This window comes from Ambystoma mexicanum, chromosome 3q (assembly GCF_040938575.1).
Source record: "Ambystoma mexicanum isolate Mex_15411 chromosome 3q, UKY_AmexF1_1, whole genome shotgun sequence".
NCBI lineage: Eukaryota > Metazoa > Chordata > Amphibia > Caudata > Ambystomatidae > Ambystoma > Ambystoma mexicanum.
The window spans coordinates 102,944,010-102,962,225 of record NC_090926.1 but is presented as its reverse complement, the minus strand read 5'-3'; the positions used below and the strand labels follow the sequence as shown (position 1 = coordinate 102,962,225).

The following is an 18,216-nucleotide window of genomic DNA, read 5'->3' as shown; positions in this document are numbered from 1 at the left end:
ATCAAAAAGAGCTAAATCGTGATGACAATGAGTAACGGGGGGGGGGGGGCAAGCACAAGAGTGACGCCATGCCTTAAAAGATAAGCAGACAAACATTCCAAAACATTGTTAAATATGGTTATACTGTTCCGTACCCTCTGCTAAAAGGTAAACTCGTGCTACTTTTAGGTTTGAATATCCACACAGATCACTCAAAACCCACTGATCAATTCTCTCTTTCACACAGCCCCCCCCCCCCCCCCCCCATCTCCCACCTGAATCAACCCACAAAAACACACAAACCATGCATAAATCTCTAACCAATCTACAAACTCAAAAAAACAAACAGACAAACGACTCCATCTCTAGACACCACCCTTCTTGACAAGCCCATTGCAGAAAAAGCCCACACAGAAACCTCAGACGCAAGTTCCTCCTGGCTCTACATGCATCAGAGGATCACAATCGATCCTATCCCTCCCTCCCCAACCAACCCAACTCACATTTTCTTAAAGAGCCACGTGACCATGAAAATGGCATCAGTGCGCGGTATAAATCAACTTAACATAACACTGCTGTCCTAGTTGCATCCTCCTTGTACACGTTTGTGTATGCGTATGCACTATTGGTTTATGTTTGAGAGGAATGTTCAACAACATCCCCTCCCCAAAGAAAAAGATTGAAGGCTCCCTTTTGAGAATGTTCCCTCCACCACTGTGGTTGAGAAACGGCACCACTCGGAGCCATTCCTCTACCCCACTTTAGGCTTAGAGGCATTACGCTTCTGACCATTCCCTTTACCAGACCCAGGATAACAGGGATGGGGGAAAAAACAATATGGTTCCCAAACCGCCATCTTATGGTGACATGTTTGGGCACTGATTAATTGGATTCTGCTCTACAGGAGTACAAGGGCGAGTATAGGTTAAACTGCCCACATAGCCCTCACACTGCTACAAACCAAAAGCCAGCACAATCATCCATGTAAAACAGGCACAGTAAAGAGATTAGCTCTTTTGCCTTCTGTAGTAACGTGGGTCGAGGGAAGGCTATGCTCTTAAGAGTGTTTTGAATTTGATCCAGTATTTGTTGTATATTGGCGCCTATACAAAAAAAAAGATGTTTCAAGGCACCACAAGACAAAAGGGGGTGGGGGCAAGGGAGAAAGCCAATACCTGTCCAACTAGGCCTTTTGACATTTGGATTGTGCAAGTGCAGTAAGAAATGCGAGGGAGAAGGGAAAGAGCAGGGGAGTGCCGGTCTGCGCAAATGCAACGTGTTAGGGTGGGAAGGGAAGTGCACGGAAAGAGGAGAGTGCAAGTGAAAGGTGGGGTAAGGATGGTAAGAGGGCCACAAGGGATAGTCAAGTGCTAAGGGGAGGCCAGGAGGGCAAGTGCCAGGGATTAAAGATCCACAAGCTAAGTGCAAGGTGTGTACTGGGCAGGGGGGCATAGGGAACTGGTGCCCTGTAGAACTGTCATACCCCCTGGCCCACGCACCCCTGACAATCATACCTTTCCTGCCCGAGACCTTGGAATCCCAGTTGCTTGCCCCTCTCCCCCATTCCATTACTTTCCCCTTCCACGGTCTGGGACTCACATGTGCTCTCCCCGCTGCCCCGCCTGCACGAGCGCGCCTCATGGGCAACAGAACACTTTTCAAGTTGCGCCCTTTCTTACACTGGAAACTTCCTTGGCGTCTGGCAGCCCAGAGACTCAGCGTTGGACTTCCGTGTTGCTTGACAGCCGTCGCTCGCTCACGTGACCCGATAGGCCGGACACATGACGCGACGACGCGTCACGTGACACAGGGTAACACCAGTAGCGCGAGTATTTAAACGCAGATTTCCGTATGCTCGCTGCTTCACAGCTGTTACTCGTAACCCGTTTGGCATCACGTGCTTCTTCTTGTTGGACTTTGGATACCTTTGTTTTTCGACTCGGCTTTGTTACCCGGACTAACCTTGGAATTCCCTTTTGGCATCAACGTACCCTGGATGTTCACCGACCACGGATTGTTTATCGGACTGCCACACAGAACTTCCCTTTGCATCTGGTAACCTGGACTTCATGTTTTGGAACCTCATAGCATGGTTACGTTCTTGACATCAGGTGGACACTTAACTATACCACTCCTGGATGCTCCAACCTGAGTGGTGCTGCATAAGTGAGTCCCAGAACCCTTATCTCCTAGGTTTACAGCCCTTCTTCAGTCATCCCTGGTAAACTCTTGTCACGTTGTTTGGTATTGCTGCTTACTTGATTGCTTGGTACTTAACAGTTGAAGGAGCCTTAGCTCATCGGGTCCTCCAGAAGCAATGAGACCCACTTGAGGGGCTCAAGTGTAGGACAAATCCATTCAAGGTCTGTTACCCCAGCTTCAAGAGATTCTGGTGCAGAGTGGCAGCTCCTAGTTTGATGCAAAAGCCTCTCCCCCAATGTGCCCTGGGAATGGTCTGGGAGTAGAGGGGTGGGGGATTTGGTGAGGAAGCGTGGAAGGGCTTTCCTCCATCTTGGACTGCTCCTTCAAATCAGTGGTTGAGGGCTTGTGAAAGTACAACTCTCCCAAAAGAGGTCCAGTGAATCAGTCTCAGGTATTCCAGAGTGAATCAACAGGTGACTGACTAAAGCTAGCCTGCTTTAGAAGTCCAATCCCTCTTTTTTTCAGCAACTGGACTTTGCCTTCTGACCTCACACCCAAAATGCTTTGTGCTACAGGAAGAGGAGGGGGCATGAAGGAAAGATGGAAGCATAGAGAAATAAGATGGTGGAATCTCACTTCCAATGTACAGATCACCCAATGTCTATACTAAACCCACCCCTCCCCAATAGTCTAAAAGACCTTTAGATATGCAGCAGCCTGGCTTGAGGCCAAGCCTTTTGTGAATGGGTGACCCTTGGACTCTGGTTCCAAGGCCAGCATCCGGTGGAGTGGCTGTCCATGGGAAAGGGTGTTACCTACCCTTACAAAGGAAGTTCCAGACACAGACACGCACACACAAGCTGATTCCCAGGAGTGAACAAGTGTGATATCAAATTGGATGGTGCAGTGATGCACTATGGCATAGCTTATATGTATAGGTTACTGTGCCACCAGCAAGGGCTACTTATGATCATCATAGTTTTGGTACAGAGGGGCATATCTTGCAAACAGCCCCAGTAGAAACCTGGCTTTCACTACAGCTGTCAAAAGGGCAACTGATGTATGAACCTGCACTGTGTAACTGGTAGAGCGGGTGCTGCAGATCAGGATACTGATGCAAGCCACAGGTACATGCTATGCTTTTGGCCTGGACCTTATGCAAGGGGAATTATCAGCGGATGTCCCTTTCAGAGATGGAATGATCTGCATCCTTTTAGTTTATAGAAATCAAAAAAAGCCAGGGCTTTACATGCTTAAATGTCAGTCTACACTACCTCAAGTGGAGAGCAAAATGGTCCCCCTCTCGGAACACTCTTCCCTCTTCTCCATCCCAGCACAATGGCAAACGCAGATTGTTCAAGACTGCGAGTCTTACTGCTGCACCTCCAGCGGTCGAAGTGTGTGAGAGCAGTTGGGAGCGGTGCTCCTCTACTTTTTTAAATTAGATTTTACTGTCCCTATACTTTTATTTTAAAATGAAACCATTCCGAAATGGCTTGTTTTAAAATAAAAGTGTAGGAAGAAGTTGAAATGTACAATTCAATGCACTGGACGGAACATTCTCTTAAATGGCATCATCTGTTTGGGGGTTTGGATTGTGCGTGGGAGGGGCATGCCAGTGGGATTTGTGGGGAGCTGGGGTATGCCAGCAGGGAACATAGTTCCACTACTTTTCGTACAATTCGACCACTGTGCACCTCGAGTAGATGGATCTTCCTTACCTTGCCAGAAATAGCTCCCTGGTCCACCCAGCAGCACTCGCCCGGTCTAGGAAAAGAAAAAAATAACCAGTCAAATATTTACACCAACAAGATCAGAAAGGTCACCAAGTCCAGTTCCAACATCCTCATTGAAAGACATGCACTCAAAGACATACGCTCGGTGACTCGCGTGTAACACGGCAGGTGTGAGCATGTGGGGTGCAAAGGAGTGGTTGGAGTCTGATACGATATTGGGTTGCGTAAATCCAGGGATAAGGTGAGGCCCAGTTCCATGGATGGCAAATGATGCAATGCTGAGGCCAGCAACATGAACATCAACCAGAAGGACCCGGTAAATGTGTCTAGACTCAGACCAGTACACCCTAGAGTTGTCATCATAGGAACCCGCCCCCCCCACTATAGTGAATTGCCTCCTTTACTGTACAGATCCAAATTATTTGTTAATTTATACCATGCGCCGAACCCTGAGGTAACTGGGCGCCAGAGACTTAGAGTAGGTTACAACATAGCGGAGAGGTGTTACCCAGCCTCCCAGATAATCAAAGGAGAATACCATTCTATCTGGTGTCTGACTTGCTGAAGAGGTGACATGTAGGGTAGCTATGAAGTCACACAGCTTTCTATAAAACAGACGGGGCGCACAGGGTTGGCACTTCTAGTACATCAAATAGTGCCAGTTTTAATAATTTTGGCCCCTTTTCAATTACAATACCAACACCAAGTAGGACTTATTCTTATGATTTACCCAGCCACTAGGACAACAATGATATTTTAGATTGTTCTGCAGAGTTGCAGAAGTTTGGGGGGATATTGTGTCCCAGCAGCTGTAATGAAGGCATGTCCACTGTGCCACTGAATGGCGGCAGATGTCACGAGACCGATGCAGAATTGGACGTGGGTGCATTTTTTTTGTTTTAAAGTCACTCACCCACACCTCTCACACTTTAGAAAGAAGGAACCAAGAAAAGCAATTTCCCCACGCTAAAGGAGCATACCGCCTTAATCTCCCAAAGTATCAACAATAAAACACATTTTACTTGGTTAAGTTTACTTAAATTCAATGAATTGGAATACTATATACATTTGTAGAACTACAGTACATTAAAGCGAGGCACAATAGAATGCATTTTGATGAGTGGCGCAAATGACAGCGGGTGCTACGAGAAGGAGAAATTAGCAGGTCCTAAAATGGCCATTCAACAGACCCTTTTAGGACAATATAATTCCACATCACACAACCTCTCTCAGGAAGAAGTCCGATTGAGGAACACTGGGTGTGCTGTACTTTCTAAACTTCTCAATTGAAAGCCTCGGGTGTTGAAGGACAAAGGGCAGAGTATTCAGATGGGCAACAGTGCAGGGGCGCCATCTTACCTTGGTGAACTCGGCACTGAAGCCTCCTTGGCAGTAGCCTTGTCCCGCTTCAGAGCTGAGATCTAGGAAAGAGACAGGTCATTAGGATGCAAAAAGACAGGCTGCACACAGTACCAAACGTTTGGCGCTGGAATTGGTTTCACTTAGAAGTCAGAATGTCTGCTCAATGGCGTTTTGTGCGTTTCATGTGTAAACCCAATGAAGGGGCAAAGGTATGAGGTGTTGGGGAGCAAAAGTAAAATGTACACAATTTCCCACAAATCGGGTGAATCTACTCCAAGCCTGGCTTAGTAGTTGGTGTTTGGGCCAACTTTGAAGGATAACTTGATTTTTGAGGAAACACGAGCAGTGTATTATTTTCGATTTCAAAATGTGCACACAAAAATAAAAACACAATATGGACCATCTGTTTTGCGAACAATTAAATTAAAATGCAGGCCCCGATTGGAAGAGGTCAAGCTGAAAACCTAGGAGTCTGATAGCTTTGCTAGTTCACCACAGTGGTCAGAGTTCACAAACTCTATGGTGCAAAATGTTTTCGGTCGCCTCATGGCCCCCCTGGGATGCCTTGACCTGCCCAAGGGCAAGTGCATGGCCCAGATTTGCACATTTGTTGCATACACCGATAAACATTTAGGAGTGAAATCGGAGCATATGGAAAGGGTGGTTTGTGTGTGGGTGGCGTGCATGGAGAGTTATGACCTTGTCTACAGCCTGCATTATACTTTACCAAATTATATATACACACACACACACACAGGCGCCACATCGTCCACACGGCAAGGCCAAAGGCAAACAAGGGCCCATGCACAGTGGAAGCTTGGCATGGCCAGTGTACAGAAGACCGCTGCGGGCAAAAGCCGTGCACTCGGCACAGGGCTCACAGAGCTTGGCCACAGGTCATGATTACCATGTACTACAGGTAGTCCCGATTTCTGCACTTACCTTTGCACTTGCCACCTGTTAGTTTACTTATTGTTATTATTCTATTCCCATGCACTGCAATCTCCCCCCCACACGGTCCCCTTCCCCCATCCCATGCACTTGCGCTTTCTAAATGACACTTGGCCTAGTAGGATCGTTGTCCGTCCTCCCTTCGTTCCTCCTCCCCTGCCTCGTCGCGCCTTGAAACACTTGTGTATAGGCGCGTTACAAATGCCATATCATATATCACTGGACATGGAGCCGGGATGAACGCCAGGGCCCCGGCAGCGTCTGCAGGGCGCGTCCTGCATTGTGAAAGGATGTGGAGTTAGGAGCTACACAAATAGCCCAATTGCTATTGTTAGAACCTGGAAGTGCTGCAACGGGTGGTACGTACATTCAGTAGACCATGGTCTAAACTCTGGATTGCATAACAGGAAAAAACATTGCACGACGAGTTCCTTTATATTGCAGGAAAAACTACTGCTGTGCTAGAGGTGCCATTGATCCCTTTAGCAGCACTGTCGAGTGCAGAGTGCTAGAAACGTCACTGCAACAGTGATTGCTCTCATGAGAAGCACATGTGCTGGTAGGACTCAGTGGGCTACCATGAGCACACCCCGAGTGAATAAAGCGAGCTCAGTTGGGCTTATCTACGCCAATGCAACTGCTTGGAGGCTCTGTGATTGGGTGGCCAACTGTGCAAAGCAAGCACATTTGGGGGATCATACTACGAACATTACATACGCTGTACATGTCTGTGCAGGATAGCAACTGTTTTAGCAGAGATTAACGCTACTCTAAAGTTACCGTTTACAGCCGTTTTGGTACAGAGTAACCAAGGTACAGGAGGTCAGTGAATTAGGGACTGCTACTTTGAGAACTGAATTTTGGGTGTGGGATAGCCAACTATTACTGGTATGCTTAACTAAATTTGGAGAACACAAACTGAGCAGAGACAAGTCTATCTGGGAGCAGCGGATGGCAGTTGTGAGCTCTGTGGTTACATCAGAACCAGAACAGTATATTGCAGGTAAAATAGCATGTTAACTGTACTTTAGAATGCAGCAGATAACACTTGCTTTAGTAAGGGGTAACTGCTAGTGGGACATCTACAGTATTATCTAGCATTCCATGGATTATCATCAGCAATTACGGTTCTGATTGGTTGTCTGGGATTCACTGCTGAAGGAGTGCTTGCTGGAGAACGGTTGAATGCAGCAAACGGACCCGACTGGGTGACCGCCAAATCCTATAGGGTGCCATTTTCCAGATTGGAAGTATTTGCACTCAGCTCACAACAACTGTATAGGAAAAGGGGTATTTGCTACCTGGCAACCCCCGCACTTGGGGACTTTTTTTTTTCCTGTCTCCCTTCACTTGACACCTGATGTTTGCACTTATCTTTGCACTTGCAACCAGCTGGCCCTACTTCCCTATTTATTTATACTATTACCCCATGTACTGCACTGAACCACCCCCCAACCCCACTCCGCACTTTTCCTCTTCCTAGACACTTGGCCTAGTAGGATCGCCGTCTGTCCTCTGTTCCCCCTCCCTTGCCGCGTCACGCCTTGAAAAACGTGTGTAGAGGTGTGTAATAAATGCCAGATCATCAACAGCCATTACCAGCGGACCCCTGCCGAGGTAAGGTCTCCTGACCCTCACCTCCCAAGAAAGCAACTTTAATTTTAAATTAAATAAATGGCGCTTAAAAGCACCATCCATTGCGCACTCGGCGCGTGGTTTGTCTCCCCGGGGCTGGCCGCTTCCTGCTTCCCTTATGCCCGCCTCCCCGTCCCGATTGGCCCGTCTAAGAAAAAAGAAAACAGAGGCCGCAGCGAGGCTCGGCACCAGCAGCATTCTGCCATTACCAGCGGACCCCTGACGAGGTAAGGAGTCTCCTGACCCTCACCTCCCAAGAAGGCAACTTTCATTTTAAATAAAATAAATGTTGCTTAAAAGCACCATCCATTGCGCACTCAGCGCATGGTTTGTCTCCCCGGGGCTGGCCGCTTCCTGCTTTCCCTTATGCCCACCTCCCTATCCGCCCACTGCACCCGGATTGGTCCACACACCCCATATCAAGAACATTCCGGGGCAGCCCTCTGCCCGGCAGCCCTTGCGACGAAGGACCACGAGGCAAAGGGCGGCTCCTACATTAGCAGCTCCAAGATGTGACTGCTGGCTTCACTGGCTTCCCCTGCGGTCAACAGACACCAACAAGAACTGAGAGCGTGGCATGGGTGGGGAGTAGAGCAATCACTCTACTCCAGAAAACCACTGCCACTCTATCTTACCTCCCAATAACATAAAGTGCCATAATATTAGCATGTCCACACTTAGAATTGTGAACACTAGCCTGCGTTGCAGCTAGATAGAATTGGAAATATTAGCATGCCCAAACTTGGATAGAATTGTAAATATTAGCATGCCCACACTTAGATGGAATTGTGGACATTAGCCTGTGTTGCGTCTGGATAGAATTGTGAATGCTAGCATGTCCACACTTGGATAGAATTGTAAATGTTGGCATGTCCATGCTTAGATAGAATGGGAACATTAGCCTGCATCGCATCTAGATAGGTTTTGATTCAATGATCGCTTGCCCGCGTCTAGATGAAACTCGAATATTAGCATGTGCCACACTTAGAATTGTGAACACCAGCCTGCGTCCCTCCTAGATAAGATTGTGAATGTTAGCATGCCCACACCTAGATCGAACTGAACATTGGCCTGCGCCGCTCCTAGATAGGACTGTGAAAGGCCGACAAGTGCCACACTTAGAGAAAACTGTGAATGTTAGCATGCTAAAGGTCAGGTAACCTGCTAACCAATATAACCTCAAACTCTGCATACTTAAAAACTCACACAACCATCTCTCGCACCACAAGCCGCACGCACTTCACAACAATATAACAACACATAAGCCGAAGCAGCAGCACACGCGGACTGACACCGATCCAATACCCGCAACAAAGCTCAGCACCCGATGTACACAGAGTTGAAGCTGCCAACAAAACACCACTCATCTCACTATCCTACTCCCTCTTCACCTTACTAACCCATCCCACCTTATCGTTCACAGAGCTGCCAGAGCGCCTGGGGACCAATTCCGTTGGCAACGGCGCGCAGTACAAATACCTTTAACATTTAACAGTCACTGGGATTCATCCAGAAACAGCTGAACTTACTGGAAGAAAAACAAGGCTCTGTATCATTGGTCGAAAAGAAACGTTGCGGAATGGTTTCGTTTTAAAATAAAAGTGTTCCAAGAAGTTGAAACTAGCACTCGGTACACTGCACTGAACATTCCCTTAAATAGCAGGTGTGTTTGTATTGTGTGCGGGTGGCTCCATGGCGATGGGGTTTGTGTCGAGCGGGGGACGGGGGGTGGCAAGCCAGCAGAAAACCTAGTTCCACTGCTTTTTGTACACTTTAACCACTGCTCTGCACCGACTTCAAATCTACAGTCCGACAGTGAAGTGCTGTTGATCGCTACACACTTACGCAGACAACTAGGACACAAAACCGATGCGCCCTACCCTTATCTGGGCATGCAGACTGGAGACAGTCACTCAGACCCACAACATCTGGATTCACTGAACAGTACTTCTCAGGCCATGCATGGCACTTGGTCTAAAATCTCAAAACCCCAAAACCCCTGCGCTGAGATGATAGAAGCTAGGACATCCTGGACATGTGGTCTACAATAGCAATGCCCTGCGTTTTTCTTTTGCACCAATGTAGATGCAGAATATGGGTTTACTAAGCTATTGTGTGCACAATCCTCCATTGTATTCTGTAAATTACACTGTGCCTTTATACCACCCGGCTCCCCTCTTCCAAGCATGGCCCCACACCCACGACTGCTCATCCACACGTACCACAGAGGGCCTGGGAATACAAAGATCCCCGAAGCCTGGGTATGGATTGACGTAACTGAACCCCAGGTTTAGGATTTTGGAGAACTTAAACATAACCGTCTGCAAAAAGCTAGGTTAAAAATAGATGTAATTATCAATGTCCATGTAGGGTTCTAAGCTCCTTTGAGTGGTGCTAGAAGACGGGGTGCCATCACTTTACAGTGTACACGATTGGAGGAAAGCCTTTGAAGAATGAGGGTGAATGGGGAGAGCGGGGAGGGGGCAGCGAGACCCAAAATATTTTACTGTAACCAGCATTCCGGAATAGAAGCATGCGCCGAATTTAGATCTGTAAATTCAAAATTTCACTCCCAACACCCTACAAGTGGCATCAGATATTTCTGGCCAACAGCCTGTTCCTTCAAAAGAGTCATCACACCACAACTTTCGTAACCTCCATTTCCAAAGAACACACAAACGTTTTCCATTTCGAGCTTTGAAGAGATAGATTTTTGTTTTTTCCGCCCTGGCTCCCCCCAATAATCCCACAACGGGCTCTGTGGTCTCTAGCCATCGGAACACAGGGAAACACCCAGTGGCTACAGCCCAGCCCTTGGCTTCGGATGCATGTTCCAGGCAAGACTCATCTGTTCTTGGACTGTTCTGTGTATGCACATGTCAACTTTTGGGAATTGAAACACTGGGCTTTCTGTTCTCATTGCACTATATAAATATCAGGAAATATTCTGGCTAAACATGATAGAATAGGCTACGCGTCACATGCTCCCATTTACTGCAGCCACGATAGCCAAAATAGCCCAACCCCTCCCCAAGCTTGAACGGGTAGGATCATGAGATTGCTGCAGAGGAAAGGAGGCTGTAAGCAGGACCAAGCACCGTGTCCATCTATTACTGGTCACTGGTTGGCACGCACCACAGCGGAATACCTTTCTACCTCATTATTCCAACATGCCGACGTAGAACATCAGGAAGCGGGATACGCCATGATTGTACAAGAAGAAAGGTGTCAAGTTAAAAGTTGTAGTTTAGCGGTTAATATGTGGAATGGAAACGGGGAACCTGGGATCTAGTCACTGCTCCCACAGACTAGGAGTAAAGAGGAGCATGCAGGCAGCGATGGCAGAAAACGCTAAGGGGCCTGGCTGAGATATCGGGAGCTCCAAATTGCAAGAGAGGACAGACGGAGGCATCCTAGCCAAAGCCCTTAGATTGTGGAATAGCTTCCCCATTCCACCTTCAATTCAGAAAGAGCCAGGATACTCCCGGTACAGGAATAGAGTACCTGCAGCAGCGGACCACAGGAGCACACTCTTTCTCTGGCTCTTCCAAAGTAAAATGGCCTCCCAAAACATGGAATGATATTCACCCTCTGTCCCACGGGTCTACTTTCTTAAGCTATCTCCGAATGTCCTTCCCACGGCAAATACATTCAAGTCATTCTGTCCTTATAGACCCCAATTGTCTGCACTGCACTCCAATGTTCTCATCACACTGGGACACTACTGTGCAAATATCACACAATGAAAAACTGTGCAAACAAAGAATGAACTGCTTTGGCTCATTATAAATCTAACATTTTAATTTGAAGTCGAATTTGAAGTGCTCAATCTAAACAGCTCTGAAAAAGAAGTGACCATCAAGAACATTACAGCCACGTTCAAGGAGCAGCTTAATAGTATGTGTGTCAATACTTTTTTCGATTGGTAAATATTGTGGAAGATTATTCATATTGTCATCGTTACTGTTTTGCAGATGGTTCAACCAGATTGGCACATCAGCTCATTGTACCAGTTTATTGTGCATAATGCTGACCGACTTTGCTCCTGCGTGATCCACTTGAAAAGGGCAGGCTACAAAGGATTAACAAAATGGCGGCCACAATGCTTTGAGATATTCAGTGAAGAGCACTGTGGACCTCTTTTACCGGAGCTTAGACTCCTTTCCCCCAGTGTCACTTCTGTTCAGACCACTGCACTCTTTCTAGGGCATGGTATGCTTCCTTACACAAAGGCTAGATTTGTTCTGTACCGGTGTGGCGCCATCATGGATGCCCCGAACAGCCAACAAACCCACTCTCCTTTGTTACATTAAAACAGCTGCACGCAAGGTACCTCAACTGTAAAATGTTTTGGGTTGGATATTAGGATCTCAACTCCTTCCTACAAGTGCACCCTTTGGTTAAGTATATATATAAAAAAAAAATTGATTAGAATGAAATGAGTTTTGGAAATGACAGATGTGCAGTCGTTTTTTTTTTTTTTCCAAACTGCATTTGATCCAGTGGAGCGTAAGCAGAGCGCTGACAGCAAATACCAGTGAGCAACCTACCTTCACAGGTGGGATGGTAGACCAAGCACTGCAGCCCTTGGGATTTGAGAAAATGACCATCCTGAGGTGGATACCATGAACATACATCTCGAGGCAGGGCGAAGTTTGTATATAAGCCTTCGTCCCAGAAAAAAGCAAAGAGAAAATTCAAAGAGAAAAAACCACTGCCCCAGCCAGAGATGCTTTGTCGTGTTCCCTAGCGTCAGTTTCATGGGCAGTTACATTGGGACACTTTTTCTGTCAGTCACTTGCATTCATGTTCTATTCGTTTCCAACAAGCAGGCAACACGTGTGTTAATCGTGTACCTAGATTCTGTTTAGTCATCTCCCCTTTGGCACATCAGTGCCAGCACCCGGGCAGGACTTCTAGTGCCTCAAGGATGAGGCAAGTGAGGAGGCAAGTGAGGAGGCACACCAACTACAGCAAAGCGACACTACGGGGATCCCTGCCGCAAACATGAAAACGGAACACTTGGTCCATAACAGGCAGTTTTAGTTCCTTGAAGCAGTCCCAGAATCATGACCCCATTCCACAGCAAGGAAGGAGCGAGCTATTGTCTAGGGTGCCACTAGGAAGGGTGCCATAAGAGGGCACCAGAATGCACAGGACAGGGGTGCCAAAAGGGTGTGTAAATCCATGTACCAGCCGTTACGTACCTGATCGGCATGGAGAATACTCAACGAAGGTGGTGAAGTTGTTCACGGACAGATAGCAGGTGCCAACGGGGTCGCTGTGGGGCTTGTCTTTCTTTGTGCGCCAGCTGTACAGGGGGGCACACGCCTGTGGCAGAGGAGAAAGAAGACACTTAACAGAAACAAACGGACCTAAAACCTTGCAATTTCACGGACCACAACACTCTTAAATTGGTCATGAACATTTTAAAGCAGACCGGAATCCGCAGACAGGAGGTATATGGTCTAGACGGGCGCTCACAAGCCTCTGGTTACCAGGGCATACAGCTAGGTGCCACTGAAGCACGGAAAGTGGGCAAGCACGAATTAGAAGCTATGCAATTCTATCTTGAAGGTAGGGAGAAGACTTGTTTTTATATACATAAAGCTTTACATCCTAGGTTTTTTTTTTTTTTTTTTTTTTTTTAAAGAGTGCGGTTTTTAAAAGGGGATGCGGGGGAAGATAGTGATGCATGCAACATAGCAACATATCTGCAGGAACAACCCTCCTCAATACTTAAACCTAAAGAGAAAAAAAAATCATATGGCATGTTTACATCTTGGAGGTGCTGTAAATAAAAGGATGCTCATTAACACACTAAAGGTACTCCAGACATGCTGTTATACAGACAAATCTGAATATAACCAAACTCTGAAGAATCATAACCACTGGCATTGCTCCAGGGAACTAGCAGGTCTGCACCGTTTCTGAAGGAAAGCAGCCATATGAAAATCCGTCTTGTTTGTATGACTAAGGGGGAAGGGCAGATTGGTGGGCCATGCCGCATCTGCACCGGAACCCAAATTCCCCCAACATGTTTTGACTTTGTTGGCCCTAATCATGGAAGGTGAAGCCTGGTTCTCTTTGGAACAGTGTCGCCTATGTGGAAATTATAGCGCTGCAACTGTACCAAAAAGGGCTTGGTCGACCCTAAACGCGGAGTAACACTTTAGCATGGCACATCTCAGAAAAAGGAACCTTAAGGGCGGTTACAGTCCAGCCAGAAGTTTTGTTTTTTTTTGGGAGGGGGGGGTGCTTTCTAAAAGGGTGTGCATACAGAAATGGAATTGTAAAAAAAATATGACATCCCAGACTTCTATTGGCCGAGGTAGTGGCCACAAAATGAAAGTAAGATCCCAAAATCTGGGTATCAGTCTGAAGGCTCATGGTCAATATCAGAATTAGTCGATTAAATACCCAATCGCAGTGGAGCACCCAGCATCCCACGGAGTAAACAAGGACAATAGTACATTGTGCTCTCCCAGTCATGTGCATGCGGACGGAGGTGGAGACTACTTCACACCAGCCTCCATTTCCCTTTACCCTTCTAAACGTGTTGGCGCCAGTATCGGTACGTTGACCGACTGGGGGCCTCTGGAGACTGAACCCCAAATTCCCTAGCAAGTAGACCCCCGTGTTTGGAAAGCTACAAGAAATCGTCCTGAACGAAATGGCAAAGGAGTGCGATGGAGCAGTCAGCCAGACCAACGTAGCAAAGAGGATTCTCAAAGGAAGCTGCTGCAACTTCATGGAGTGCGGCTGTGGCATGTCCCCCGCTTCCCCACACCAGCCACCAGCCCCGAGCGCCATCCTACAGCATCTCACCACCACTAATCCAGAATTCTGCCCCATGTGTCCCTTTATGAGGGTTCTGCCACTACAAATCCCATCGGCCTAAGCATGTTGGCTAATGGCCAGGAATTATGGGAATCCAAGTCCCGAACATCTAGAGAGCCACAGGTAGAGCACAGCCTTACTTTAGGTTAATCTTCAAATGTTGCACAAATCATCCAGTTGTGAACCTGCCCACGTGCCTTCGACTAGTCAAACCACATATCCAGTCAATATCTCTAGTGAACCGCACTAGGGTAGCCAAGTAAAACAAGCGACCAACTGAGCGAGTATGGATGGCCAACACTTACCAGTATGGAGCGATTGTGTGCTCGCACCGTTGCTCCAAACCACTGAAGTGACTTGAACTCCACCTGCTCCTCCCAGTCAGACACGTTACCTTTGAACTCATGGGTGCGTGGTCCTGAAAGAGGAAAAGAAAGCAGCTTAGGTTGCACTGTGAAGGTCTGTATTGGTATGGCATCAGCATGTTAGTTTGAGGAAAAAGCAGTTCAAATGGGCGAGTCTTATCCGGCTCTCGGGCCGGCACTGCTCAGTTATCGCACTATTGAGTACTGGTACTTATCTAAGCTAAAGAGGAGTACCGGTACTCAAGCATATGGCGCATGGTAAAATGAAGGTCTTTTTTTTTTAATGCACTGTACGATAACTGCAGCCTTTACTGTGGTGGCGAGTGTTAAGTTCAATCATGCAAGGCAGCACTGATATATCAACATACCAAAATTACTATAGTAAGGTTATAAACAGAGCGATTGTGATGTACATCTTTTACTTGTAATAATAGGCGTAAACTGATGCGACTGCGCACTGTCACGTGACATGCTTTCTGGCGGCAATGATCAAATGGCATCGACCAAGGAAAGGTGTACCCAAACATAGAAACAGGACATTACATCTCCCCCCGCCCCACATAAGATAATGCATGGTCCCACTACTCCATCTCTACAATCCATTTTACAGGTCTTGAAATTATTCTGCTTGATGGAGCCGAGACACTGCTGCTCTGCCCTCTGCATCAATGAAACCGCTAGAGACCACATCGCCACCCATGTAGTCAGAGCCAGATTCTTGTGAAGTTGCAGTATCATCTGGTTCCTCAACATTACAAGTGTCAGTCATACGTTTACTAGAAAAACGAAAATCTGGTGATGCTACGACCTGGACCTTCAGCGGTCACCATGGAACCCCTTTGATGGCTGTTACTGTCTGCGACTTGGGGTCAAAAGCAGAGATTGTTGCACTATTACTATATCTCCCACTTGTAGATCTGACTCTTTGGCCCTTATTTTATCTGCATACCTCTTAATTTCTGTCTTGCTTGCAACGTCCTTTGCTCGTGCTCTTAGATCTGGATCAGATCCAGATACCGGCTCTGCTCTCTGTGGCAGTCTAGTTTTTATCACTCCACCAAACATGAATTTTGAAGGGCAGACCCCTCCCTCACCCCCGTTGAGCTGTGCAGGGTATTCCAATAGTCTCGTAGCAGCATGCTAATAGCTTGCATGAATGATCCTTGTGTGATGGAGCACAGTTGAAGCGTGTGCTTCCGAATGGCCATAAAACGTCCAACAGTGCCATCGGCTTGAGGCCACAAGGGGTGTACGTTTTCAGTGCTGGAACCTAGATATTCAGCAAACATTGCAAACTCATGCCCACTGAAGGGCTGACTTGTCCGATTTTATTATTGTTGGGATGCCATAATCAGCAAATATCTTGTCAAGTGCTGGGATGACTGCATGTGCTGCCATTGAATGAACCATGTGCACTTCTGGAAAGCAAGACATCTCGTCCATGACTACCAATACAGGTCTGCCATTTGCTAGTGGTCCAAACATGTCGACAGCAACTGGTGTCCTTTTTAAAAGGTTCTGGGAATGTGCGTGGAGCTCCAGCCTTACAGATTGAACAAGTTTCAAGAGTCTTCTGCACTTTGATGTCGATTTGCAGGAACCACACATTTGTTCAAAGTTGTGGTTTGGTAGAGACGATCCCCTCGTGTCCAGTATGTGCCAGATTAATAACTCAATCTTGCAGAGACTCAGGGATGACGATTCTGTTCTCCTTCACTAGTAGTCCTTGTGGGGTAACTGATAACGTCCTTTCTTAGCTTCATTGTCGCGACAGTTTTTGCTCTCCTGACAAGCTGGCGTCACCTTTATGTGATTGACGCCCATTGTCTGGATGCTACCTGGTCCTTGACTTGCATCGGCACTATCTTTATGTGTCTCTTATGATTTCAGGTACAGTCGAAGACTTTGGTAGTGGATTGTGCACGATGTAATTGATATATTGATTTGCCATGGATAACCGTTTCTTCCTTCGCAGCAAAGGATATTGGGATAAGAAATCCCATCTTTTCCTGGCTGATGAATGATGTTACGCGAGTATTCCTGCAACTGAAGACCCCAGTGCGCAATTCGCAGAAGCATAAATGCCAAAGTGCTTGGTGATCAGTGATGATGGAACATTTTCTTACATACAAGAACAGATGATGTTCACAAGCCAAACCACTGCTAGGCTTTCCTTCTCAGGTTGCGAATATGCACAGTTGGTCGTTGATAAGCTCCAACAGTATGCCACAATCTAGTGGCTTGAGGAGGACCCTGGCTAGAATTGCACCAAGATGGCACCTAAACCTACAGGACTAGCATCTACAGTTAGTTCTGTTTCTAAGTCTGGGTCATAATAGGCAGTGCAGTAGACTGATGCAATGCGTGCTTTTATTTCTTTAAATGCATCTAACATTTTGTTGACCATGTGCGTACTTGCCCCTTTCCAGTGAGAAGTCATAGCGGTGTACTGACTGACACAAAGTCTTGAATAGATCTTGTGCATTAACTGGCCATGCCCAGAAATTATCGTAATGCTGATGTCAAAGTAGGCGTTTGCGTGGAAATAAGAGCTTGTACATTTGTCTGGATCAGTTTGTAGTAATTCACTCGAAAATATGTACCAAACAAATGTCAACGTGGATTTTCAATTGGCTGGATTTAATGTCAAATTTGCATCTTCCACTGCCATGCACCCTCGACACAGCATGTCATCATGCGCCTCCTGTGTTGCCCCAAATATTTGGATGACGTCACTTTAGTTAAGTATGTACCAGATTACGTGAGGAACTTCATTTTGAAAAATCAGCTGCTGAGGAGACTACAATGTGGAGTCTTTTATATCGGAATAATCCTATATGTGTCGTGAAAGTAGTAATGTAGCGAGATTCGGGGTGTCATTCCAATTGGTGATAACCTTTATTTAAATCCAATTTAGAGAAAACGTTTGACTCATGCAGAAGATGCATTAGGTCCGTCATTCTCGAGGATAAGTGTCTCTCTCTTTCAGTACACATTTGGTGCTCTCATGTCCACACAGATTCAGATTTTGCCCCCATTTTCTTTTTTTAGGCACAGGGACAATGGGGGAGACCCATGGGGTGGGTCCTGTCACATGTTGAATGATGTCTTGGTTCAGCAGTGCTTGTATTTCATCTTCGACCCGCTTCTGAATGTTTCCCAGATAGTGCTGTGCTACTGGTTTTACAACGGATATGATGTACAGC

At 46.8% G+C, this 18,216-nt stretch overlaps 1 protein-coding gene across 1 annotated transcript in view; it reads right to left on the bottom strand.

The window, feature by feature from the left end:
* The window catches only part of ITGA5 (integrin subunit alpha 5), a 297,527-nt gene that overhangs the window by 112,272 nt on the left and 167,039 nt on the right, over positions 1-18,216 (bottom strand). Inside the window, exons 3-6 of the mRNA XM_069653218.1 lie at positions 14,951-15,063; positions 13,013-13,136; positions 5,217-5,278; positions 3,843-3,888 (exon numbers count right to left, since the gene is read on the bottom strand). Coding sequence (XP_069509319.1) covers positions 3,843-3,888; positions 5,217-5,278; positions 13,013-13,136; positions 14,951-15,063 — 345 coding nt within the window. The remainder of the gene's footprint in view (positions 1-3,842; positions 3,889-5,216; positions 5,279-13,012; positions 13,137-14,950; positions 15,064-18,216) is intronic.